The 27,983-nt window shown below is 50.4% G+C and overlaps 1 protein-coding gene across 1 annotated transcript; it reads right to left on the minus strand.

Moving 5' to 3' along the window:
- Nucleotides 1–27,850, minus strand: AASDH (aminoadipate-semialdehyde dehydrogenase). Its single transcript, XM_040966921.1, has 15 exons — nucleotides 27,477–27,850; nucleotides 26,652–26,997; nucleotides 23,873–23,993; nucleotides 19,773–20,065; nucleotides 15,324–15,516; nucleotides 14,003–14,244; nucleotides 13,211–13,317; nucleotides 11,316–11,488; nucleotides 10,424–10,616; nucleotides 8,541–8,656; nucleotides 7,201–7,999; nucleotides 4,410–4,573; nucleotides 3,404–3,526; nucleotides 2,426–2,557; nucleotides 1–471 (listed from the first exon to the last, which is right to left on the minus strand). The coding sequence occupies exons 1-15, from the start codon at nucleotides 27,484–27,486 to the stop codon at nucleotides 55–57; spliced, it is 3,429 nt and encodes a 1,142-aa protein (XP_040822855.1). The 5' UTR covers nucleotides 27,487–27,850; the 3' UTR covers nucleotides 1–54.
- Between the last annotated feature and the right edge of the window lie 133 nt (nucleotides 27,851–27,983).

A 27,983-nucleotide genomic window follows, 5' to 3' on the forward strand; every position in this document is an offset into this window, starting at 1 on the left:
CCAAAACAAACTCTTTAATGAGCCCTCCCGGTGCCCTGGGATGGCAGAGCAGCTTCATACACTCCCCGAGCAGGCTGCCGGCCATGCCCACCAACCTGGGCCCTCCCCTGCGAGATCCAGACAGTACAGGAAATTGTTTCTGCACCCAATAACGAGCAACGAGTCCCAGACCACAGGCGAGGAGAAGACTTCTCCGGGAAGTTCGTACACTTGCCGCAGCTGCCCACTCTCAGACTCCAGGACCCACAGCTTCCCGTCGGTGGACGCTGTCGCCAGCAGCGTCTCCTCGCGGGCACGGAAAGCAAACGGCGTGGCATACACGGGCGAGGTGGTTTTGAATTTCCATCGGAGGTTGCCCTGCATGCTGCAGCAGTAGATGAAGCAGTCATGGGAGCCGAAAACCACAGCCTGCTCTGATGCTGAGGGACAAGGGGAGGAGAAGACCGGTCCACCGGCGGCACACTGCCACGCCTGCGCAGGCACACAGAGCACACAGAATTCAGCTCGCCTCATGCCAGCAGTGTTCCTCAAGATTAAAACTCCATGACAGTTTTGAACGCAAACATGAGCTGTGGGCTGTGTGAACGGTACTTCCGTGTGGGTCCCAGGTCAGACAAGGTGGGCACTGTTACATAACTCACCACTTTGTGCGCTATTACGAAATAACATTAAGTTCAAACCCATTTGAGAGCTGTTATTAGTACATTCAGAGACACTGAGTTCAAAGATAAAACTGTGGAGTTTGGAATCTAATTACAAACTGCATTACTGTAGTCTCCAAATAGGGAGCTGGAAGTGCCGAGCCCAAGGGTGAGAAAGCACAGTAAGTCAGAGCCTTACTGCAGCTCCGTCTGCCTGATGACACAGACACTGCTCGCCCACCTCAAAGCCGAGACAGACTTGTTGCTGACACACCTCTAGTAAGGTCCTGCTTGAAAACACAGTTACAAAACACTCTTCCTGAGCTGGCCAAAATTACCTTGTTTTCCTGCGGTTCACCCCAAAACACAGGGATAACAGCACTGACCTCTCCCCACTTCTCAGCTCCCTGACGGTGGGAATACATTCCATCTACTTTGTAAGCAGGGACACTCCCTGGACCTCACCAAACACTTCATCTCCGGCTCACATGGCCCCTCTCCGAGGGCACAAGGTTGGACCTACTCCTCTGCTCTGGACTCCAGCGTCCTGCTAGTGGACCCTGGGAGGGACGGGTGATAGCTCAAGAACTTGGCAGGATCAGGTGGCCACACCCTGGTTTGTCATAGAAATTTGGAGTGAGCAGATGCAAAATGTGTCTCTATTTCTCTGTCAAATAAAACTAAAAAACGTTTTGGTGGGTCCAGCGTGATGGTATAGCGGATAAAGTCCTTGCCTTGCATGTGCCCAGATCCCGTATGGGTGTCGGTTCCTAACCTGGTGGGCGGCCCCGCTTCCCATCCAGCTCCCTGCTTGTCGCCTGGGAAAGCAGTCGAGGACGGCCCAAAGCCTTGGGACCCTGCACCCGTCTGGGAGACCTGCAAGAAGTTGCTGGATCCTGGTTTCGGACTGGCATAGCATCGGCCGTTGCGCTCACTTGGGGAGTGAACCATCAGACGGAAGATCTTCCTCTCTGTCTCTCCTCCTCTCTCTATGTCTGATTTCCAAATAAAATCTTTAAAAAAAAACTTTTGGGAAAGGACTGCCAAAGGCTAAATGCTGTGGTGCAGCAGCAGGAGCCACCTCCTGCTCCGTGACTTGGGCCCCTGGCACCTGTGAAAACGTGGATGAAGCTCTGGCCGCACTGGCCTGACCGCACTGGCCTGACTGTCCTGCCTGCTGCCGGCAGCTGGGGAGTGAACCAGTAGTGGAAAATGGATCTGCATGTGTCTGCGTGAGTCTGCATCTTTTAAATGATTCACTGCAAAGTAACTGTCGGAAGAACAAAAGCAGCCACACAACAGTGAAGGATGGGCACTCATGGAGAAGCTTCCAGAACCCCTGCAGTGGTCAGTAGGCACAAGGCCAGGCATATGGCAGACTCTGCCACAGATGAGTCACTGGTGCATATCCTGGGACATGTGGCATGTGGCTCCCAGCGAAAGCCGTGACCATGTGTCAGAGGGAGCCTACCCGGCCAGGGGAGCAGGGCTTGGGATTTGCACTCCACAAAGCCGTGGCTGCACAGACTTCGGTTCCTTTTGGCCAACAAGGATTTCTGGAAACCTTTATGCCCTCAGTAGCGTTCTAATAAAACTGGCTAACACCTGGTAGAACTTCCAGACTTGGGGAAGGTGGCGGCAGTACAGCAGGGCTTGAATAGCGGCCCTCCACGCACCCACCCGTGGCAGCTTGAGTGACGCTGGAAACATCACCCGGGCTATGGCCCCCACTGCGCTGGCAGAGCAGCAGGCACCCCTTCCCCTGCATCCCCGGGCGTCCTTACCTGCTCGCCTGTGTGAGTGAAGCCCAGCAGCCGCCCGTCCACGCAGCCGATGCAGACGTAGCCCAGGCAGCAGCGGGGGGATGAGAAGAGGGGCTTCCCACAGCAGCGTCTCCAGACCACGTCCCCAGCAGCCTGTGGTGGACGACAAGCCACCCACAGCACTAAGCCCCAGTCTATGCCTCGGTTCCCCTTCACCCAGCATACTTGTTGGTCTCCCGGAGCAGAGCTACAGCGTCAGAACTACCTCTGGGCTGTGATGGCGGGACCTGCGAGGGCAGCCCCAGACACACGGCCACCAAGCCAACAGCAGAGAAGGGGGAAGGAGGGGAGGGCTGGCGCTGTGGCCTAGGGAGGTAGGCTGCTTTGTGCAGTGCCAGCATCCCAGCTGCTCCACTCCCATCCAGCACCCTGGGAAGTGCTTGAGCGCCCACATCCTTGTGTGAGAACCAGAAGTCCCTGGCTTCCAGCCCTAGCCCCCTCTGTCCCTCCCACTCACGGTAACACTGCCTCCACAAAACAAACAAAACGTAAGATCTATCCTTATAATGGACAGTGACATTTTTGGTAAATACATTTCTGACTTAAAAAAAAAAACACATAAATCACTCAGCCAGGAACAATAATTTGTAACAAATTCTGGACTTTTATTGTGGCATCCCATGTGGGTGCCAGTTCATGTCCTGGCTGCTCCCTGTTCATGGCCTGGGTGGGTGGGCTCCTGGCACCTGCACTGGAGACCTTAAGGAGGCTCCTGACTTTGGGCTGGCACAGCCTGGCCAGTGTGGCTGTTTGGAGAGTGAACCAGCAGACGAAGACCCATCTCTGCTTTCTCTCTGGAACTCTTTCAAATAAGTAAGAAAATAAAAAAGAAAAAAAAAGTCTAGTTCATGGATATATGGACTACAACTGGTAAGTAAACTTTCAAAATTCAAAGCCAAAGGGAGGCAATAAAATCAGCAGGTATCATCTTATGCGTACAGGATTTACAGCCAATAAATGTCCTCCCAGTGTTGCAAAATACACGTGATGTGGCGTCTGGCTCAGGCAGGGAGAGGAAAAGACAGCGCCTCCACATTGTAACTTCCACACACACTTCTTCTTCTGCAAATAAGAACAGCAAAAGAGGTTTTCACTGGTGGTTGACACACCCATGTGTCCCACCCTCCCTGCGCGTGTTCATCTGCGGGGTGACAGGCGCGGCTGCTGGGCAGTCAGGTCAGAAGATGACCAGGGTCAGACTGGAGCCAGCCCTGCGCGCAGGCAGGGTGAGCATGCATGCCTACAGAGGGTGGGGCTCACCGAAGTATTATTCCTATAATAATATTCCTATTATGAACATAAACTGTCTTCTCCATCATGGAAGATTACCCAGCTCCCCACGGCCCTACACTGCTGCAGGGGCAGACATGCTGGGGCACGGGTCTTTACCAGGCCAGGTTTCTAGACAAGTCTGGGTCCAGCCTGCCCCTGGAGGCCTGCCCGGCCATAGCCGCCCGCCACTCTCCCTCGCTCCCCCATCCACCGCCGCCTCTCTGCCTCACAGGGGCCCGTTTCCCTCCTCTGCCCTATCATTTATTTCCAATTACTACTTATTTCTTCTCTGGGAACCTATGTTTTCATTTCCCTTGTTTTTTTTTTTTTCAGTCTTTTACACTTTCTTATTAATTTGCATTTGTTCTTTATTTCTACTTACACACAGAAATGAGGCTTTACCCTTTTTTCATATTACTAAAAATTTTTGTGTAAATAAAACCTTAACATTTCTCATTAAATATTTTCCCCCGTGATGATTTTTTTTAATATTGTTGGGATAGTTCTAACATCTGTACTTTCTAGATCTGAGTAGCTAACTTCCTGTGGTAAATTTGGAAAAGAAGTTTAAACCACCTCAAGATTTTAAGACTTCCTCAACCCCTTGTTCCTTTCACCTGCCAGGGTCCCTGTCCTCCGGTGCAGGGTGCGAGGGTGACGCGGTGATGCTTACGTCAATGTCCAGGGCGTACGCATGCCGGTCATGGGAGCCCACGTAGACGAGCCCTGTGCACGGGTCCAAGGCTGCAGAGCTCTTCACGGCATCTCCCGTCGTAAATGCCCAGTATTTTTCTCCGCTGTTACTTCTCAGAACATAAACTAATCCATTATAACAGCCTGGGGTAGGGAGGAAGCCACACATACAAGACTTAGTGAGACTGCCGGGAAACAATCCACAAACCTAAATCACAGCCACTCGCGGGCTCTCCCCACTTCCACGGCCAGTGCTGCTCAGACTTGGCCGATGGAAAGCAAAAGCTGGACGTAGTCACCTGATAAGATACCCAGCAGTGATCTCAGAGAGCTAGGTAGTACCACTGCCAAGCACACAGCGGGGCCTGCCGGGCCGGACGGGCTCAGACCAGCCCAGCGCCCACCTCCTGACAGGTGCACGGGCAGACCGCGGCGCGGCTCAGCCTCTCTCCAGCAGGATGTGCCCATAGCGATCCGGTGACAGTACACGCCCAACATGTAGAAAGTCCCTGAGAAATGCTGACACTGCCAGTCAGCGGTGTCACTTTAACCTTTACTGTGTGTCAGGTGCTAGCAGAAGTCATCTCACCATCAATTAACTCCTTTCAACACCTACGGCAACTCAAGTGCCACTGTAAGTAACCGCGCGTTCCAGATGGGGTTTACTAAGCACACCTACGCACAGATTCTGAATCTGAAAGGCCAGAGCCTGCGCACTTCGCTAACTACAACATTTTCCCAAACTGCTGTTATGGATAGGCTACGGCAAGAGCCACAACTTAGCCAGGGACAGGCCTGGCAGTTAAAATTCTAGATGGAACCCTGCATCCCATACTAGGGAACACCTGGGCTTGAGTCCTGATTCTGCCACCGACTCCGATGTCTGAGCAACGCAGACCCTGAGAGAGAGCAGGGAACGCTGGTCCCCATCTCACCTTCACCTCACATGAACCGAGCTCCCAGCTCCCAGCTCCAAGCTTTGGCTTTTGGGATTTTGGGGGGTGAACCCGTGACAGGGGCTCTGTGAGTGGTCAAATTCTAGAGTTCTCAAGTGCATAGTTGAGGAAGTGGAATTTGAGGGCAGCAACTGAGTGCAATTCCACTGGACTCCACTCTGAAAACAGCTCTGTTATCTGTGACCAGAGCCGCTGCAGCCCACTTGAGGCCCAACCTCTGAGATACTTTCTATGCTATGTTTTTTCTGACAGTAATTGCTTGGTGACAGCAGGACTGTGCCCTATGGCGTAACGCATCCCAGGTCTCAGCTGGGTACAAGAGAAATGCCTTTCAGCTTAATCCAATTGCAAAATAAAATACAGAACAAATCTTTGAGACCTTGGGTCGGGCATAACCCATCAAAACAAAATTTGGACTTAGCTGAAATTAAGAACTTCTGTGCAAAACACACCATGCTAAGAGAATGGAAAACCAACCCACAGAGTGGCTGCAAACATGCAGAGTCCATAGCCAATAAGGACTTACATGCTGGGATCGAAGTAGAGAAACACACTCCTAAGCTTACAACCCAAGGAGCTTTGTTGGACAGCCCGCACCGGCACATAAAGTGCCTGGGGGAAGAACACAGGAGTGGGACCAGGCTAAGACCTCAGCCGGGACCCCTCCGTCCCTTAACGAGACCGAGTGGAGACGGGCAGTCGACTCACCCAGCACTGCCTCTAGGCCTGCCAGTGTACCGAAGGATCCACAAGCAGCAGTTTTGTTGAACCCTTTCAAAAAAGCTGTATTGCAGTTTTTAAACTCTAATACTCTTCCTTTCCAAAGTGGAGAGCCCACTTCTCATTCCTTCGAGTTGGTCAGGACTTACTGGTACATCAGAACCAAACAGAATAAAGCAAAAATGACAGTACAAGTTGAGTTCCTTAATCTGACCTCTGAAATGCTCCGAAAGCTGAAAGCTGAGGGCAAGAAAACAGCACTCGTGAAAACTCCACACCTCACTTCACGTGCCGGGTCCCAGCCAGGACACAGGCGCACTCAGAATCCTGCAGGAAATGACCCTCAGGCTACGCGTATGGTGCATATGGGACAGAAATGAATTTCATACAGACTTGGGTCCCATCTCCAAGATCTCATGATACACGTGACAATGTTTTGAAATATGACAAAACCTGAAATCACAACCCTTTGCTACCCATGAGGTGTGGGTAAGGGGTAGTCAACCTGTACCCAGCCTTGGACTCTGGACCACAGAAGGTACTATGCCCCTCCACCTCTCTCAGCTCACCCACCAGGGGCCTCTGTGCAAGTGGAAGCTGCCCCCAGTACGCCACCCAGTGCCAAGGCTTCCACCGCTGCCAGCCATGGGCAGGTGCGGGGCCACCCAGAGCCAGGCTTCCCAGCCCACACTGGCCTTCAGATGGCTGCAGCTACAGCGGGACCTCGGCCAGCAAAGCCACTCCTGACTCTGGCCCACAGGGACCCAGACACGATGCTCCTCCAGGGCCCTGGCGCCTGGGATCCTGTGTGAGGCGGCAACCTGTCTCAGTATTACTCCCATGTTACTGATGAGGAAAGCTCAGCCACTTGCTGAAGGTCCTGGAGCTTATGGCAGTTCCAGAGCCAGGGTCACGTCCAGGGCTGGGGCCTAGAGGCCCAAGTTCATAGCACAGATGCTCCTTGACAGAGACCAAACCCGCCAGGGGTAGGCTGTTCCACACAGTTTGGTCCTACCAATGTAAGCACGTGTTAATCTGACCTCTATTCTAGTTTAGAATAGTGTAATTCTACAGATTTCAAAATCAGAAACTCACCCACTATCACGAAGTTTCCACACTTAGACATGCATGCTGAGGATTCGATTCGGTCTCCCAGGACCTGCTCCCATCTCACTTTCCCAGAGTGCAGGTCGACGGCCTGCATTCTACAGGAATGGGAGCCGATGTACACGGTAGCAGGTGACAGTCCTGGGGCTGTGGCCACAACCAGGGGCGACGCGTCCACACATTTGCCTGTGTCTGACCTCCACCTCACAGGCAACTCCGCTTTGACAGCCCCTGGCACAGGCTTCCCCTTGGTTCGAGAAACTTCTGTAACACATGGAGCATCTCTGGACTCGTCAGCTGGAGCTGGGGGCTCAAGGGTCCTCGACTGCGGAACATCCATCTGAGAAACAACACTGTGCCAGGCTGAAGAGCAAGGTCCCAGCATGGCTGATGACTCAGCTGTGTTCAGCCCCAAAACCTGACTCCCCCTGCTCAGGGCAACACAGGCAACGCTCCTGGCCTTGCTGGCTGAAGGTGAGGCACCGTCCTCCTGTGAGGACTCACTGGAAGCTTCCTCCTGCCCGGAGTCACTGCGCTTCCTCTTTGGGGTGGAGCTCCTGCCGCAGGCTGCCATGTCCCCAGCTGGAAACGCTGCGTGGAGGACATGGTGGTAGATGTCCAACAGGGAACCGCCCAGGATGAGTTCCAGGAGCCCCGGCACTGGGGCCCCGACGAGCAGCTCAAGCTCCCCAAGGAGCCGGATGGACTTCAACGAGTCGCCGCCACTGCTCAGGAAGTGTGACTCCTCAGGGACCGGGGCAAGATCTCCCGAGACCCCCAGCACAGACTGCAGAGAAGGGAGAACGGTGACGTCAGTGCCTAGATGAGAATACACGGACACTTCTCAGAGCAACACACCTACACTGGGAACACAGGGAGACTCAGCACCCAGAACTGGGACAGCCCAGGTTAAGGCGCCACCTTGGATGCCCGCATCCCCTACCAGAGCGCCTGGTTAGAGTCCTGGCTGTCCCCCTGCAGATCCACGCGGTGTTACGGCACAGTCTGTTCTATTATGCATGAGCTTCTCCTGGCCTGACAGGTTTCACTACAGCCCGCTAGTCCTTAAAAAAAAGTCACAACCAGAAAGGACTTGTCTTCTTGTGCCTCTGATGACAGACTACCCCTGCCCCCAAACACTCATGGGCGCTTACTTTAATCTCAGTGGAAAAGTCTGCTTTTGTTTTAATACCAACTAAGTAAACAGAGCTGTCCTAATATCTAGGCGGTAAGAACAGCTGTAGCAAATGCTAGCAGGCGTACTAGGATGCTCTCATTCTCTACAATGAACTCTTGAGAAGAATAAATTTGTATCTTAAAAGGTATACCTTCCACAAATACTGTAATTTTCCCCAAAGTTCTTCTTCTCCACTTAGTTTATTCTCAGGTTTCAAACTTATGTAGCTTAAGTATATCTTGTTTAACTCGGACACATCCACTTTGCCTTCATATGAAAGAGAAAATAGCAAATGGTTTTAAAGAACATTTGAAATTTCACCTTAAAGCCTCTGCACTTCATGAAGCCTGTAGGGAGTCTGTCATGAGCAGCCACTTGAAGACAGCCACTGTGACGCTAACCGGGAACACCGTAGGCAGAGGACGGCGGGCACGCAGCAGCACTGCGGGTCAGGCTCCACATGGACGCAGCATCCTCACAGGCTGAGCCTGGGTCGCTCTGCTCTCTATCCAGCTCCCTGCTGATGCGCCTGGGATGCAGCGGCAGCAGCAGATGGCCCCAGGGCTTGGGACTCTGCTACCAACATGAGAGACAAGAGCAGAGTTGCTGGTTCTTGGCTTCAGGTGGATCCAACATGACCACTGTGACCATGTGGGGAGTGAAGCAATAGGCGGGAGAAGATCCCTCTCCCTGCCCTGTCACTCTGCCTTTCAAACGAACTCATCAGGACCCAGCACAACGGCTCAGTGGCTTAATCCTTGTCTCATATATGCTGGGATCCCACATGGGTGCCAGTTCATGCCCCGGCTGCTCCATTTCCCATCCAGTTCCCTGCTTGTGGCCTGGGAAAGCAGTTGAGGATGCCCCAAAGCCTGCACCCGTGTGGGGGACCCAGAGGAGGCTTCTGGCTCCTAGGTTTGGGTTGGTTCAGCTCCGATTATTGCAGGCACTTGGGAATGAACCAGTGGGCAGATCTTCCTCTCTGTAAATCTGCCTTTCCAATAAAAACAAGTCTTAAAAATGAATTAATCTAAAAAAGTGGATAGTACCTGTTGATGAAAGAACAACTCCATTCTACATTTTGAAGTGTCTATTAAGTGAGGCTGAGATTGGGAAGGCCGCCAGTGGCGACTAAGCACACGAGTCTATCCTGAGGTCAGTTCTTGACAGAACTTCACTCTCTCACCACAAGGCCTTGCTGCACGTGCCTCCTGGGGGGAAGTGTGGGCGTCCCTACTCCACACAGGGTCCTGGGGCTATGTAGGACGGCTCAGGAGATCAGCACGTGCATTAGGCCCTGCATGGGCGGCCACCACAGAATCTTCCAAGGGTCTCAAAGGAGCAAGGGACACGGAGAAATTCACCTCTTTGGGGCTGGCACTGTGGTGCGGTGGGTAATGCCACCGCCTGCAACACTGGCATCCCATGTGGGCTCCAGATCACATCCCGCTGCTCCACTTCTGATCCGGCTCCCTGCTAATGCTCCTGGGAAAGCAGGAGAGGCTGGCCCCAGTAGTTGGGGCTCCTGACTCCGAGCTTTGCAATGGCCCAGATCTGGCCATGGGGCAGAACCAGTGGCCAGATCTCTCTTTCCCTGTCTCTTTCTCTCCCTTGTAACTTTAATAAATAAGCCTTTCAAGACTTGCACTTCATTTCCTACTCTGCCTGGAGCTCCTCCAACCTTGCCTCGGGGGTGCCATCAGCAGGACCTGGGTTCTCAGGCCTCTGGCCTCAGGCTGACCCCTATGGCTTCCCCGGGCCCCGTTGCACGCACACGCTCATGTGCAACTGCACAAGCTGCCTCACAGAAATCTCCCGTGCCATCCAGTGTTCGGTTCCTCTGGAGGGCCCTTGTATCACCACCCAGCAAGGTGATGCAGAGCAGTCACTTCCCGCCCACAGGCTGTACAGAAGATAAAGGAGTTCACCATACAGAGCACCTCCCACAGGCTCGGCCACGACGAACGCCAGCATCACTTCCCACACTGATGACGTGCACGATCACGACGCCAGCTAGGAACGGAGCTGCCTTACCGTGAGATGTGAGCGGCAGCGAGTCAACCGGCACGAGCAGGTCCGGGACTGCGTGGCTTGGGAGGCGCTGCTGCAGCTCCTCCAAGACACGTTCCTTTGCTGACGCCCCCCGGGACACCACGAAGAGAACCAGCTTCTCCTGATTATACCACATCACTGCGCAAGACTCCACTTGCTCGAGTCCTTCAGCGGCCTGAGAAAGATGGTGCAAGGCGCTGATGAGAATGCTTAAACAACAACTCCCTTAATGCTCACATTGTTGCTGCTGAAATCAACACAGCTGAATCACATTTTGGAATATACCAGACTTAAAAAAAAAAAAACACTAAAAACTACTCGTTACTGTGACTAGCACTCAGAGCTCTTAATATTTCCAAACCCAATTTATTTCCACAGATGCCCACGTCCACTTTGTCTCTGATGTAGAATATGTAGAATACAAGGTGGCTGCTTGGCCTCGTTACGCGGCCACATCCCACACTGCAGTGCCTGCGTTCGATTCCCAGCTGCAGCTCCCACGTCCAGCTTCCTGACACTGCAGACCTGGGCAGGCAGCTGGGATGACTCAAGTAACAGGTCCTCTGCCTCCCACAAGGGGGACGTGGACTGAGCTCCTGGCACTGGCCACCTGGCTCAGCTCCAGCCACTGTGGGCACCTGGGAGTTAACAGATAAACAGAAGAGCATCTCTCTACTTCTCAAATAATTAAAAAAGGAAAAGGAAAGAAAAAGAAGCCCATCCCCTTATGCTAGCAATAAGGAAGACACTGAACTACCTACTCATTTTACTGTATTTCATCACTAACAAAAACATCCTAGGGAACTGGCACAGAACACGGTGGCCTCAGTCTAATATATCCATTAATAGATAATTAGTATTTAAGCAGTTGTACCTGTTGCACAAGTTCAATGTTAAGACGCTTGCCATGGCGTTTGATCTGACCATCCTTTCGTCCCAAGAAAAATATCTCTCCGTCTTTCACAGTCACGAAGTCTCCTGTGGCCCTCATGGTGCCAAGTGGGACTGTCGTCTCATCATCGAGAAAACACACTCTGTGTCGGCCGCCTTCCGAGACATAAACACTGACGTCAAAAGCCTGAGAAATGTGCCAGAACTGCCCGAGCAAAAGCATCTCCACAGCTACTACTAAACCCTACGTTCTGAACAGTCTTATTGAAAGGCAGTTCACTTTTTCTTTTTTTTTTTTTTAAAGATTTATTTATTTATTGCAAAGTCAGATATACAGAGAGGAGGAGAGACAGAGGAAGATCTTCCGTCCAACGATTCACTCCCCAAGTGAGAGCAACAGCCGATGCTATGCCGAGCCAAAGCTGGGATCCAGGAACTTCTTCCAGGTCTCCCACACGGGTGCAGGGTCCCAAGGCTTTGGGCCGTCCTCGACTGCTTTCCCAGGCCACAAGCAGGGAGCTGGATGGGAAGTGGAGCTGCTGGGATAGGAACCGGTGCCCATATGGGATCCTGGCACATTCAAGGTGAAGACTTTAGATGCTAGGCCACGCCACCGGGCCCAAGGCAGTTCACTTTTACAGGTTAGCTCATAAAATCAGACACAAGAACCAAAACCAACTTGTGGTTTTTAAATAACTTTTATAGTATTAGATATTCTTAGCTAATGCAATTACCACAACCTCTTGACTAGGAGAATAAGACTAAAAATGAGCAGTCCTGAGCCCAGCACAGTAGCCTAGCGGCTGAAATTCTCGCCCTGAACGCGCAGGGATCCCATATGGGCGCCAGTTCTAACCCCGGCAGCTCCACTTCCCATCCAGCTCCCTGCTTGTGGCCTGGGAAAGCAATCAAGGACGGCCCAAAACCTTGGGACCCTGCACCCGTCTGGGAGACCTTGGAGGAAGGTCCTGGTTCCCAGCTTCAGATCGGCGCAGCACCGGCCATTACGGTCACTGGGGGAGTGAACCATCGGCCAGAAGATCTTCCTCTCTGTCCCTTCTCTTCTCTCTATATCTGACTTTCCTATAAAAGTAAATAAATCTTTAAAAAAGCAAATGAGTAGTCCTGGGGTGAGTGGGTGGCAGTGATTAAGATGCCCCTGGGGTGCCCAAGTCTATTGGCCTGGATTCCAGCTCCACTCCCATTCCAGCTTCCTGCTAGTATGTACCCTGGAGCCCAAGAGGAGATGGCTGATGGCTCAAGTGGTCCGGATGCCCCCCACTCACCTGGGCCAAGTTCCAAGCTCCCAGCTTGAGCCTACCTCAGTCCTGGCTATTGCTAATAGCTGAACACTAGACCAGACAATCAAAGATTCAAATTTCCTTTCTCTTTCAAATAAATGAGACTTTTTTTTTTTTAAACAGGAAAGTTGTCACTGAAAAGCATGCAGGAAAAAAGACAAATAAAACTAAGCTAAAATATAATTTCCTTTTCTTAAAAAAAAATCTGGGCCCAATACAGTAGCCTAGCGGCTAGAGTCCTTGCCTTGAACGAGCCAGGATTCCATATGGGCACCAATTCTAATCCCGGCGGCCCTCCTTCCCATCCAGCTCCCTGCTTGTAGCCTGGGAAAATAGCCGAGGATGGCCCAAAGTCTTGGGACCCTGTACCCAAGTGGGAGACGCAGAAAAAGCTCCTGGCTCCTGGCTTCAGAATGGCTCGGCTCCAGCCCTTGCAGCCACCTGAGGAGTGAATTAGCACACAGAAGATTTTCCTCTCTGTCTCTTGACCTCTCTGTATATCTGCCTTTACAAAAAAAATGAATAAATCTTTTTTTAAAAAAAAAATCTTCCCCCAGTCAGCAAACGTAGAAACAACCTAGAAATACTTGGCCTGTTCCTTCGAGAACTGCAGAGCCGCTGGGATCTCTGACCTCCACGACTGTTCCGAGCAGCGGAGACCCTAGTGGCACAGGCACTTCCTGTCTGAGAAACAGGCCAAGGTCAGTTCAGACCCCTCCCTGGGGACGGACTGCCTCCCAATGCGCTTACATCCCATGCCTCACCCACAGGAAAAGGGCTGTCACTCTAGCTTTCCAAGACTCCCCGGGAAAGGACAGGCGGGACGGTCGGCTCACAGGCAATTCATGACTGCTTCGGCACACAAAGTCCCAGCTGGGTCATAGCACCAGGCAGGGCACTGTGGCAGACGGTAACACTGCAGCCTGCGATGCCAGCGTCACACATGGGCACCAGTTCGTGTCCTAGCTGCTCGACTTCTGATCCAGCACTGGGAAAGCAGTCACGTTCTGGGCCCCTACGACCTGCACAGGTGACCAGGATGAAACTCTTGGCTTGGCCTGGCCCAGGCCTGGCCCTTGCTGCTGTCTGGAGAGGGAACCAGCAGATCAAAGATCTCCCTGACTCTCCCATTCTGTAACTCTTTTAAATAAATAAACAATTTTTTTAAGGTTAACCGATGCTCAAGTACTGTGGATAAGGGTAGAAAACAAACAAACAAACAAAACGGGTTCTGGATGCCCAACCTAAAATGTCAGTTTAAGTCCCATTTCTAACACTATAAGCAGGACCTAGCAGCCCACTCTCCAGGGTAATGGTTTAGGGAGACACAGACTTCCTCCACTCCGTTTGGTACAACAGGAGCCCGTACCTGGCGGCAGAGCTGAGAGCCTCCTCTGGAACCCTGTGGAAGGTCGCCCAGCTGGAGACCTCCGTGATCCCGTAGATGTTATAGATGTGTGTCCTGTTGCCTTCTCCCCGCCAGCTTCGGAGGGCAGCCAGCGAGGGACACGGCTCCCCACCCAGGGCTAACACGCGGAGAGAGGTGCTGGTGGATAAAACCTCTGACGTCAGCAACTGACGCCCGAACCTCCTGAGCAGTGTGGGAGTTGCCTGTGGATGCAAGGAAATATTAAGTTCTTTACCCTGACTTCTCAAAAAAGGTAAATACTTTAAGAATTACTTCAAGCCCACACAGAAGCTAAGGCTGTGCTCAACCAAATGCCAAGTCACATCTGGACAACTGCAGCTTTATTTGTTCCTAAGATTTATTTATTGGGGGACTGGTGCAAAACCCTAGTGGCTTACTCTTTGCCTTCCACACACCAGGATCTCACATGGGCACTGGTTCGTCCCAGCAGCTCCACTTCCCATCCAGCTCCCTCCCTGTGGCCTGGGAAAGCAGTCGAGGATGGCCCAAAGCCTTGCAAGCATACACGTGTGTGGGAGACCTGGGGGAAGCTCTTGGCTTCTGGCGTCAGATTGGCTCAACTCTGGCCATTGCAGCCACTTGGGGAATAAGCCAGCAGACAGAGGATCTTTCTCTGTGTCTCCTTCTCTTTGTAAATCTGCCTTTCCAATAAAAATAAATGTTAAAAAAAAAAAAAAAAAGAAAAGAAAAGAAAAAGATTTATTCACTGGAGCCAGTGTCACAGCGTAAGCCTCGGCCCTTGCTCTGGTCCAGCTTCCTGCTGATGCGCCTGGGAAAGCAGCAGGCGGCCAAGGAGGTTCGGCCCTGGAACCCATGTGTGAGGCCTGGAAGAAAGTCTCGGGTCTAGTAAGGCAGCAGATGGAGGCTTGCTCTCTGTCAGCCTTTCAAATGAATGGAAAAGAAAAGCAGAGTGACAGAAGGAGAGACAAAGAGGCTCTTGCATCCACTGGCTCACTCCCCAAATGGCCACAACCGATCGGGCTGGGCCAGGATCCCACTCGGGACACAGGAGTCCTAACACGTGGGTCATCTCCTGCGGACCTCGGGCCGTTAGCAGGGAGCTGGACTGGAAGCACAGCGGCTGGGGCATGAACTGGCACTTGGGATGCTGGCACTGCAGGAGGCGGCATTACTCGTCGCACCACAGCACCAGCCTCAGTCCTTTTCCCTTTTGTTTCTGTAAGGATACAACATACTCTGTAGAACACCTGGGATACTGAATAAGGCGAGACAAAGCATTTCACTCCTCCCTAAGCTGTACCTGCAGTACAGTCACTCTATGACGGGAAAAGAGAGCAGTGGCTAACTTGGACGGCTCCATTTTCACAGACGCTGGTACAATAAGCAGGGAGGCACCGCTTGACAGAGCAACAAACATTTCTACCACAGACGGGTCAAAAGTCAGAGGAGAGGCCAGGAACAGCATATCTTCTTCGTTGACATCAAAAAGTAACCTAAAGGTGGAGGGACAGAGAGCAAAGTCATTATATTCTTAGAATTTTACTTACGAGCTGCATTGAATCTGTTAAAAATAATAATAATAAAATCAAAAACAAAAATGGAACAGATTTCAAAATTCAAGGAAGAGGAACCTAAAGCAAAACAGAACACAGTTATAAGAAATGTCTAAACAGCAAAGATCCTAAAAAAGGGTTTACAGAGCACATTTCTGAATAAATGTTCGCCAAAGTTTTAAAAATCTGAAATTTATTTTGTGTGTATTGTGTGTTTATGTCCTGAAGGGATTTTTGTGCCATATTTTGCATAACTTTTGCAATGCAGTTTGTGCACACTGAATCAACAGGAAGTGATGTCAGGCAGGTGCTTGGGATGGCGTGCATCCCGTCTCCGCTCCTGACCCCACTTCCTGCGAATGCACACCTGGGAGGCAGCAGAGGCTGGCTCAGGCACACAGGGCCTTGCCACCCACCTGCGAGACCCGCTTGGAGGGCAAGCTCCCTGCTTCTTCCTCATACCTCCCGGGGGCTGTAGCCATCTGGGGTGAACCAATGGAAGGATGGCAACCACTCTGAGAGTTTTGTCCTATTTGCTTTCTGTAACTATGGCTTTCAAATAAATAAATAAATACACATTTACTGGAAAGTCAGATATACAGAGAACAGGAGAGACAGAGAGGAAGATCTTCCGTCTGCTGGTTCACTCCCCAAGTGGCTGCAATGGCTGGAGCTGCGCCAATCTGAAGCCAGGAGCCAGGAGCCTCTTCCAGGTCTCCCACCTGGGCGCAGGATCCCAAGGTCTTGGGCCGTCCTTGACTGCTTTCCCAGGCTACAAGCAGAGAGCTAGCTGGGAAGCAGGGCCACCAGGATTAGAACCGGCACCCATAAGGGATCCCAGCACATGCAAGGCAAGGACTTTAGCTGCTAGGCTACCACACCGGGTCCATAAATACATCTTTGAACAAACACTTTCCTAAACCAGATTTAAAAATCTCAGTAAGTCAGTCCACATCATTTCCAGCACTGCGACCCTCTGCAGAGGGCTCATATATAGCCACGCAGTAATCCCCAGACTGTCCCATAACTGGTCCCATTGGTGGGAGGGGTGAACACAGAATATTGTCCTGGCATGCCTGAAATTCAACAACCCCTAGTTTAGTGAGCTACATATAAAAAATATATATATACATAAAATTTAACCCATTTTGAAATCAAGATGGTACTGTCATTTCGACATTTCAACTCTCTAAAATTGAATTATTTATAACCTCACTTAAGAACCTGAAAAGTATGTCAAACCGATTTCTAAGCCAATCAGCATAAGGTTGATGCCAGCCAGGAGCTGAGAAATCCACAGGTGAGGGCGGGGCGCCTGCCCCCACCATCCCAGGGCCCAGGCAGCTCCTCCTTCATCGACCTTCTCTGCTATCCCGGCCCAGGCTGGTACCATCCTCCTTCATCGACCATCTCTGCTATCCCGGCCCAGGCTGGTACCATCCTCCTTCATCGACCTTCTCTGCTATCCCGGCCCAGGCCTCCTCCTGACTGTGCCCCAAGACTGTGCCCCCAGACTGCCACCTCCTGGCTCTGCGAGTTCTCCACGGCCCCACCCGCTCCTGCCCTGCTCCAGACAAGGACTTAGGATTCATCTCACACAGCCCCGCTAACGCTAAGGAACTGAAGTGGTTTAGTGTAGCTCTTGTCTGTATAAGGGCATCTACAGAGAGCTGTCCCACCTGTATTTCACTCAGCAGCCCCTCTGTCCCAAAGTACCTTATCTCTATTACTTCATGATTCAGTCCCATGCTCTCTACCAACTCTCAACTCTCAACCTGTAAACCACAATCTTGAAACAAAGTCAGGGGGTTGGCGCTGTGCCAATGCAGGCCCACGGGCACGCGCAGCGCGGGCACCAGCAGAGCAGGCCCAGGGTTTGGGCCCCTGCTCTCAGGCAGGTGACTCAACGGAAGCTCCTAGCTTCAGAACAGCCCAGCTCTAGCTGCTGGGCCACACGGGGAGTGAGGTCAATGAACAAAAGCTCTGTCTCCCTCTTTTTGCTACTCTGCCTTTCAAAATAAATAAATCCTAAAAGAAAACCTACACTTCTCCTAGAACTCTCTTTTCCATAATAATATTTTCATTATCTTCCTTTACTTATCCCCAACTGCACCCTGTCCTCACTGAAGGGCACTTAAAAGTCACTGCAGACCATCCGTCAACTACAACAGAGCAGCAGCCAGCCATTCCGTCTTTTTAGACCCACTCACGCCACGGACACATGTACTGATGATGTGCTGATCCACAGAGCTGTGTAAAAGTCCATGCCAAATTCTCAGCCTTTTTCCATTCCATTTTCCAAGACCTTTTGGAAGCCCCCTCATATATGCTAAATTTTTTAAGATAATCGGCATTTTTTAAATGCAAGGGGTAGGGCAAGATGGTGGTGGCTGAGCAAAACATTGCAGCAGTCACCTCGTTAAGGTACATCGAGTTGAACAGCTACTCACACAGGTTACGTGCAAGGGCTAAGGAAGCCAGGCCAGAGACCCAGTGCCTGGTTTCCACACAATGATAGCACCCCGAAAAGGGCGGGAGAAGCGTTGCCATGACATTTGCCCCCCCCCCCCCCCCCCCCCGCTGGCTCCAGCACTAGGGAGAGGACATTAAGTTTGGATCTGTTAGGAGTTCTACGACAGTAAAACCCAATGCCCAGGGCCAGTGTGCTGGCCTAGTGGGTGAAGTCCTCCTTGCATGCGACAGGATCCCATATGGGCAGGCGCTGGTTCGTGCCCCAGCTGTCCACTTCCCATCCAGCTAATGCATCTAGAAAAGAAGCAGAGGATGGCCCAAAGCCTTGGGGCCCTGCACCAGAGTGGGAGACCCAGAAGAAGCTTCTGGTTCCTGGCTTCTGATCAGCTCAGCTCTGGTTTCCTGGGGGAGAGAACCAGCAGAGGGAAGATATTTCTCTGTTTCTCCTTCTCTTTGTAAATTTGCCTTTCCAATAAAAATAAATATATCTTTAGAAAAAAAGATTTTGATATGGGATCGCTGTATGATTCAGGAATCTTGATGCTGGGTACGTTTCCAAAGGAAATGAAATCAACCCGTCAGACACCTACACTATCTACAGCAGCAGTCTCCTGGGCTGCTGCGTCCAGCAGGGCTCCTGCACACATGCCAGGGCCTCACCACTTCTCTACGCACGGCCCGCTGCTTCCCAACGTGTGCACTGAAAGGCCAGAGCTGGGATTTCAAGCAGCCCACTGCAGTGAGCAGCGCTCCCAGGCAGTACCGTCAGCCCCTGCACCAAAGGCCAGCGTCCGCTTGCTTTTTTTCATTTTCACTTGGAAACTCGGAATTATACATGAGTCACAACAAAATTAAATCACATGTATCTCATATGTTTCTACTATTTGTTTCATACTTGGATTCCCTAAGACTGCATCCACCTGGCAGTTCCTCCTCTATTTCACTTTTCACAAATTGAAAATGATGGGGACAGTGCAGTGGTGCAGTAAGTTCAGCTTCCACATGCAGCGCCAGATCCTACCTGGGGGCCAGTTCAAGTCCTGAATGCTCCACTGCCACCCAGCTTCCACCTGGGGAAGCAATGGAGGATGGCCCAAGTTTTGGGGATGCTGCATCCATGTGGAAAACCTGGAAGAAGCTCCAGGCTCCTGGCTTTAGCCCAGCCCAGTCCAGCCATTGCAGCCACTTGGGAAATGAACCACTGGATGGAAGAGCTCTCTGTCTCTCCATCTCTCTGTACATCTGCCTTTCAAATAAAAATAACTTTTTAAAAAAATAAACGAACATCACAGCTTTGCAGATTTCTCATGTCTTGAGCGCATCAGCAAGCCAAGCTCCCAACTATGACTAGAGGAATAATTAATAAAATACAAAGCTTTTCTAATGGTTCTTTATCACCCACTAAATTAAGTCCAAACTTCAACTTTGCACTCCAGCGTCCCGCCCCGCACGCACTGACTCTCTATCCCACCTGGGAGACCCTTCCTCGCTTCCCGTTAATCAGTAACACAGTCTCCGCTCACGCCTTATGCTTGCTTGTTGCCTGGCCCTGACCTGGATTAACCAGATAAAGACCTTGTTCGCAGGAACACAGAAGAAACAAGAGACCCAATCAGAAACAATCAGAAACAATAGCTGCGTGCAAAGAACAAGTCCTTTAAAAACCCTTTTCTCCCCTGAAAACATGAGCAGTGAGGACGTGGCAGCCAGGGGGCCGAGCCTACCGGAAGTGCTGGATGTTTGGCAGCACACATGCGTGCGGCACTCTGACGACCTTGGGTGTCCCCGTGGTCCCCGATGTGTGCAGGACGTAGGCCAAGCAGTGTTTCCGTCTCGCATCCAGGTGCTCTGGAGCCCTTTCCTCTCGGCTGTTCCCTCTCCCGCGTTTCTCTTCTCCCTCAGTCGGCATCAAGCCCGCCGCCACATCTTCCCCATGAAGGCTGAAGAGCACGAGGTCCTCATGCTCCACGGTCAGCGTGTCCTGGTTCAGTAATGCTTTGTGGCATGACCTGAATTTCTGTTACACAGGGGCAAAGGTCACAGCATTAGTATGTTAAGGGACATCTTTCGATTGAAGTCATAAAATACCTGTTGATTTGTTCAACCAAGCTTTGCGGAGCTTGGGGAGAAGGAGATACTTGCTACATACTCAAGGCTTTAAAAACCGAAAAACTGGGTTCTAGTGAGGTAGCCTAGTGGCTAAAATCCTCGGTTTGCACGTGCCGGACTCTCATATCAGTGCTGGTTTGTATCCCTTCCAACTCCACTTCCCATCCAGCTTCCTGCTCAAGGCCTGGCAAAGCAGTTGAGGACGGTGCAAAACCTTGGGACCCTGCACCCTCATGGGAGACCTGGAAGAGGCTCCTGGCTTTGGATTACTCAGCCTGGCCATTGCAGCTACTTGGGGAGTGAACCAGTAGAAGGAAGATCTTTCTCTCCTCTCTATAAAATCTGCCTTTCCAATAAAAATAAATCTTTTTTTAAAAAAAAGGTGAAAAATCTTAGAGTAAGGTGCCATCCTAGCTTTTATATTTACCTTAAAAGAAACAAAAAGATCCAGCTGCAACGCAACGTGGCAAGCATGGCAATGGAGGGGCCAAGCTGACTTGGGTGTCACTCACGGTGTCACAGCTTTTCTCACACAGGCACTTCAGGCAGAAGGCCCCCGCCGCAGACCTAAGGGAGTCTCTGCGGCAGCCAAGCCAGCCACTTCAGTAAGGTGCGGACCTGGGGGCGAGGCGGGACATTCGCCAGGACCACTGGCAGAGCCTCAGGGCCCGGCACACAGACGTTCAACAGAAGGGAGCACAGCTTGTTACAGATTCTTCTCCCTCAAGGACAGAACGGTAAGCAATACTCTGCTCAGAGACACCAAAGGAACTGTTCGCAACAACTCCAATCTGCTGTCCGGCCTGTACTGGTCCAGTGGAATCATGATGGCCAGAGGGTCTACATGCGAGACGCGGCGGGGTGAGAGGCACGGCACAAGAAAATGTGGCAGGGATGGGTGAGTACAGGGGTCTGCATTCCATTTGGACATGGTGAAAGTGAGGGTCGTCTGAACACAACATTTTAAGTTAAGGCAATAGCTTCAAAAACTACTTAAGTTTTCATACTAAAGAAATCAATAATGAAGGGAGGGACCAAGGGTGTAAGTCTTAAGCCACCAACTGGGAAGCTGACATGCCACATGAGGGCTGTTTTCAATTCAGTTCCTTGCTAATGCATCTAAGAAACCACCCATGTGGGTGAACCAGATGAGAATTCCCGGCCTCTGGCGTTGGCTACAACAGCTGGGGGCAGGAGGAAGAAAGATCTTCTATCTGTTGGCTCACTCCCCAGATGGCTTCTTCCAGGCCTTCTACACCAGTATCAAGAACCCAAGCACTTGGGCCACCTTCCACCTTTTCCCCAGGCCATCATCAGGGAGCTGGACTGGAACTAGAGCAGCTGGGATTAGAACTGGTGCCCATGTGGGATGCCAGGATTGTAGGCTGTGGTTTAACCACTATGCCTCGATGCTGGCCCCAAAACAATGTTTAATAAACAAGAAATAATGAAACCTGAGACATAGTTTGTTGAACCTGTATCTAGTACTAATCCTGCTCAGAAAGCAGTGTGTTTTGGCTATGCCTTTGATTGCCAGTCTTTAAAAAATTTTAAAATAGGGCCCAGCGGCGTGGCCTAGCATCTAAAGTCCTCGCCTTAAACGTGCCCGGGATCCCATATGGGCGCCGGTTCTAATCCCGACAGCTCCACTTCCCATCCAGCTCCCTGCTTGTGGCCTGGGAAAGCAGTCAAGGATGACCCAAAGCTTTGGGACCCTGCATCTGTGTGGGATACCCGGAAGAAGTTCCTGGATCCTGGCTTCAGATCGGCGCAGCATCGGCCATTATAGTCACTGGGGGAGTGAATCATCGGATGGAAGATCTTCCTCTCTGTCTCTCCTCCTCTCTGTATATCTGACTTTCCAAGAAACAAATAAATCTTTAAAAAAAATTTTTTTAAATAAGTTTAGTTTTCCAAATAGTCGTTATCCACTAGAAGGCTAAGAACAAGACTTTATGAAATGATTTATATAAAAGAATCCAGTAAAAAACTAATGGGAACTGGGGAGAAAGCTCCTGTCTATATGCCAATCTTTTTCAATTGTAAGATTGGAGATAAGCACAACAGAATTTCAGGTTAGGTGCCCCATCCCCATAAGGCTGACACCCCCTGTGAGCACCGGTTCAAGTCTTGGTGGCTCCATTTCCCATCTAGCTCCCTGCTGACGCTCTTGGGAACGCTCCAGATTTGGACCCGTGCAGGTAAGCTCCCACTGCATGAAGCTCCTAGCCGTGACTCCCACGGGCCAGCCCCAGCTGTTGTGGCCATCTGTGCAGTGAGCCAGCAGATGAATGATTTCTAACTGCCCTTCAATTTAACATGCTGTCTTTCAAAAAAAAGTAAGTTTGGTTATAACCTTCAGGTCTATGGAACACTGTAAATGCCATAAATTTACAAACACAAAAGTTTCAAATAGTGGCAAGAATCTACGGAAGTTAACACACCACTTGGGACATCCACACCTTGTGTTGGGGTACCTGGGTCACAGTCCCTCTGCTGCTTCCATTCCAGCTTCCTGCCTATGGAAAGCACAGTCCTGGGGCCCCGTGACCTCCAAGCAAGAGATTGAACACTGTGTTCCCAGCTCCAGCCTCGCTCAGCCCTGGCTGCTGCACGCATTTGCCAAACGAGCCTAAGGCTAGCAGTTAGGTTCATGCCATGGAGAGCTGGCTCCTACTGGACACTGAAAGTGAAGGGGCCTCTGGGGATGTCTGGTAATGTCCGGAGCATTTTTCATTGCCACAACTGGGTGATGCTAGTGAATGGAGGCAGGAATACCGCAGAATATTCTGTAACACACAGCAAAGAGGCTGGCATGGTGGCAAAGCAGGTTAAGACTGCCACTTGCTGTGCCAGCATTCCATATCAGAGGGCTGGCTTGAGTCCTGATGATTCCACTTCCATCCACATTAATCTTACTGTGCCTGGGAAAGCAGTGGAACATGGCACAACATCCGTGGACCTTACTACCCATGTGAAACACCTAGATGAAGTTCTGGGGCCTGACTTAGACCTGGTCCAGTGCCAGCCACTATGAATTGGCAGATGAAGCATCTCTGTTATTCTTATTTATTTATCTTAGGAGGTTTATTCCAACAGGGTAGGAACAGGACGGGGTGCTGTTAGAGTAGTGAAGAAAAGGGAGGAAGGGGGCATTTCTGTTATTCTACCAAGTCAATAAAATCTTTACAGCATAAAATGTACAGAGACTTGGGTCCCAGCGTGGTTCAGTAGCTAAAATCCTCACCTTGCATGTGCCGGGATCCCATACAGGTGCCGGTTCTAATCCCAGCAGCCCAGCTTCCCATCCAACTCCCTACTTATAGCCTGGGAAAGCAGGTGAGGATGGTCCAAAGCCCTGGCACCGTGTACCTGTGTGGGAGACCCAGAAGAGGCTACGGGCTCCTGGCTTTGTATCGGCTCAGCTCCGGATGTTGAGACCGCTTGGGGAGTGAATCAATGGACAGAAGATCTTCCTCTCTGTCTCTCCTCCTCCATATATATTTGACTTTGCAATACACATAAATAAATCTTAAAAAAATGTACAGGAGACTCTACAAGTTACTCAACCATAAAATTTCAATAGTGCTGAAACTGAGAAACCATGTGAGAGTTAACAAACTTAAAATCAACACAAGGGAGAAAGAATTCCTCAATGGAAAGACAAACACACACAGATGAAACACCCCAACACACACACCCCACCCTGACTTACACTGACTTGCTTTTTTTCCACCAGGATATACTTCAGATCACATTTTCCTATAAAGTAGGCTGATAATGATGGAGGAGTGTCTGGGTCAATAGGAACATAAGCAGCAGGAACCTGGAGAATTCTAAAGAAACAAGTGCGTAGTCACATGCAAGGTCGCTTGATTGGGATCTTTTTTTTTTTCAATTTTTTAATTTTCTTTTTAGCATTGTTTAGACTTGAGAGGGATGCATGCCCGCTTGGGCCTCCAATGAGGGTGGGACGGTCTGTACGAAGGTGTAACCCTTCTTTAAGTACTTCTATTTCTCTCTGCACACAAATATTTATCAGAAATTAAACAGACATGTCTTTGGTTGTAAATACAATTTGATTTCACTTCATGAACATCTGTTTTAAAATAAACAAAATTCTGTTTTAAACATTTTTAAAAACTAGTGTAACAGGGGCCAGCATTTTGGCAGAGCAAACAAAGCCATTGTCTGCAGTGCTGTCATCCCATATGGGTGCTGGTTTGCATCGTGGCTGCTCCACTTCTGATCCAGCTCCCCATTAGCACATCTGGAGCAGGGCCCAAACTCTTCTGAGTCCTGGCTGCTCCACTTCTGATGCAGCTAACACACCCAGAGGAGGACCCAAGCTCGTGGGCCCCTGCACCTACAAAGGAGAACCTAGGAAAGCACCTGGCTTTAGCTAGATACAAACCCAGTGGTTGCCGCCATTTAGGGAGTGCACCAGCAGATGACAGACTTTTCTCTGTCTTTCAAATAAATTAATCTGTATAAAAAGCTATATATTACAATATAATATATTTGATCAACAGGCCATTTTACATGCCAGAATCTAACTTTTTTATCTGTAGGCAACAAAAAACTTACTCAGCCGTATGCATCATTAATACAATGATGCAAACTTGCACATCATAAGACGCATCTCACCGCACGCGAGAGAACACCCTGTGGAGGGCTGGAGAGCAGCTGTACAACTCAGCAGGATTAGCAATATTTGAATACATAAGAAATTACTTAGTCCTTTTAAGTATAAGGTACTCTGAAGTATACTTGCATCTGAAGAATACTGCATCTTAGAATGAAGTAAATTCTCAATAAGCTTTTGTAAATGACTGACTAAAAACTAAAACTAAGTTACAGATTTTTTTTTTTATCTAATGTGACTAAGCAGCTATGACACAGCATACAGGATGAAAGCTGAATTCTTCGGCAGCTTTTACTTGCTGTACGACAGAAATCACCACAACAGTGACAGGATGCCCGAAGTGGCGGAGCATTTTCTAGATACCCGTTTGAATGAGCATCGTCCAATCGGCTCCTACTGACATTTTTATGGATCAACAGCCAATACTCTCACTGATTCCTCTACTGAATACACAAGCTCCTAACATTTCATTCCTGGGAGAAAGTCATGCTATTTCTAAAACCCTTCTGTTCTTTCACCTAACTACAAATAATTATCCATGTTTTCCTCTAAGAGGCAAAATAAGTAAATAAATAAATAAAAGCCATTTAATTTGGAGATACTTACATATTCTAGCAGTGAAAATTTCTAGGTTCTCGCAAATAACTAATTCAAATGATTTAAAATTACACTAGAGGGGCCAGTCACTGTGTTACAACACGTCACTCCCCTGCATGTGGGGCCAGCATCCCAAATGGGCAGTGGTTTTGCATCCTGGCTGCTCCACTTCTGATCCAGCTCTATGCTTATGGCTTGGGAAAGCAGCAGAGGATGGCCCAAGACCTCTGGTTCCTGCGTCCACGTGGGAGATCCTGAAGATGCTGGATCCTGGCTCCTGACCAACCTAGCTCGAAACATCTCAGTCATGTGGGGAGTGAACCAGTGGGCAGATTTCTCTCTCTCTCCCTCCGTCTCAGCCTCTGAAACTCTTTCAATTAAAATGAATCTTGGGGCATGGCGCAGTACCCTGGTGACTAAATCCATACCTTGCATCCACCAGGATCTCATAGGTGTGCTAGTTCATGTCCAGGCTACTCTGCTTCCAAACAGCTCCCTGCTTCTAGCCTGGGAAAGCAGTAGAGGATGGCTGAAGGCCCTGGGACCCTGTCCCCATGAGAGAGCTGGAAGAAGCTGCTGGGTCTTGGCTCCTGGCTTTGGATCAACTCAGCTCCACCCGTTGCAACAACTTGCGGGAGTGAACCAGCAGATGGAACATCTCTGTCTCTCCTTCTCTCTGTAAAACTCTCCAATTAAAAAAATATATATTTAGGAAATAAGTAAATAGGGCCCGGTGGTGTGGCCTAGTGGCTAAAGTCCTTGCCTTGAACGCCCGGGATCCCATATGGGCGCCAGTTCTAATCCCGGCAGCTCCACTTCCCATCCAGCTCCCTGCTTGTGGCCTGGGAAAGCAATTGAGGATGGCCCAAGGCTTTGGGACGCTGCACCCGTGTGGGATACCCGGAAGAAGTTCCTGGATCCTGGCTTCGGATCGGCACAGCACTGGCCATTACAGTCACTGGGGGAGTGAATCATCGGATGGAAGATCTTCCTCTCTGTCTCTCCTCCTCTCTGTATATCTGACTTTCCAAGAAATAAATAAATCTTTTAAAAAAAAAGAAAGAAGTAAATAAATTAGTAAATCTTCATTTAAAAAAATCACACTAGGAGAGATGTTAACTCCTTTAGTCCTCTCTAAAATTAACCAAGCAATGCGGAAAAATCTAAAGGTAAACAAAATGGCATCCCCCTGTATGTTCTATGAATTTAAAATTTCTAAATTAACTTGAGGTTGTATCAAATCCATAATTACCCTAAAATCCAAGAAGGCAAGTTGACACCAGGTTGGCAGTAGAGCCCAATTTGTCGAATTTCTTCCAGGTCACAGTGAAGCAGCAGGAAGCGTGATAACCGGGACGCAGTGGTCACGAGGGCACTGTAAGTGTGGCACACAGGGGGCTGGCCATCACACGCGTCGAAACGCACGGCTGTTCTGTCCCAGTGCTGGGAAGCAGCCTGGTGTACCAGCTCATGCAGTGTCATCTCCCCGCCGCGGCAGGAACATGCGCCCTGGGCAGCAGAGGACCCAGCTGTCCGTGGCACAGTGCCGCCACCCTGAGGCAGGTAACTGAATCGCCAGGGCGGAGCCTTAACAAAACCTGCAGAAACCATAAACATAAGAGGGGTAGAAACGCATCCTACTCTCTCATCTGGCCCCTCCATTAAAAAATTATATCATAAAATAATACAACCAAATTTAAACCATCGCTTTCTTTTATTTCTTTAAAGAGATAAAAAGATGTAACTGTCATATCCTACAAGGTAACTTTGAAACAGCCAATGTAAAATGAAGTTTGTTTTTAAATTTGCATAGGCACTGAAGTTTAGACGAAAACGAGGTCCAGACTTGACAAGAACAGCAGCAGCAAAACTACGTTGCACCTGAGCATCGTCGACGACTGCACACGCGCAGTGCTTCCTCACCTACTGCACACTTGGACCAGCATTTCTGCAAGCGCTTCTTTCTGTCCTGCGCAGTGTGGAAGCTTCCCTTGGGCACACAGGGGACCTTCTGGACCAGCATCTGCAGCCCTGAGGGTCCCAGGGCCTGCCTGCACATCCCAGCCACAACACTCACCACACTCCATGCAACAACTCGGCGGTCTCCACTCGCAGGTTCTCGCGCTTATGTAGAGAAATTAAGGCACAGCCCAGCTGCCACTCGAGAAGCTCGGGGGCTCATTCACTGTGTCACAAATTAAATCCCTCTCCAACAGACAAAACTGTCCTTCTTAGAAGCCAAGCCGTATGGGAAAACGGGAGGAAACGCAAGACGGAGTAGGAATACTGTCCATGGAACGGGATCCAGCTTATTACGACGCAGTTACAGACTGCTCTTTAGCCACGGACGGGTCTCAAGAGCGCCCAATTCTACGGCTATTTTAAGGGGTAAAGGACCTAGGGAATTAATCCTCTCCGTGCACCTGCTTGAGACACCCACCGCCTCCACGGTGCTTCCGGAGATCTGGGCAGCAGAGGAGTCGCGCGGCGCTTACGCAAGTCTCCGGCGCCGTGGGTCGCGCTGACGTCAGCGCGCGCGCCTCGTAGCAGGGTCGCCTCCTCAATCGCGGGCCATAGCAGAGAG

This window comes from Ochotona curzoniae, unplaced genomic scaffold (genome assembly GCF_017591425.1).
Source record: "Ochotona curzoniae isolate NIBS_2020 unplaced genomic scaffold, NIBS_Ocur_1.0 scaffold_4506, whole genome shotgun sequence".
NCBI classification, from domain to species: domain Eukaryota; kingdom Metazoa; phylum Chordata; class Mammalia; order Lagomorpha; family Ochotonidae; genus Ochotona; species Ochotona curzoniae.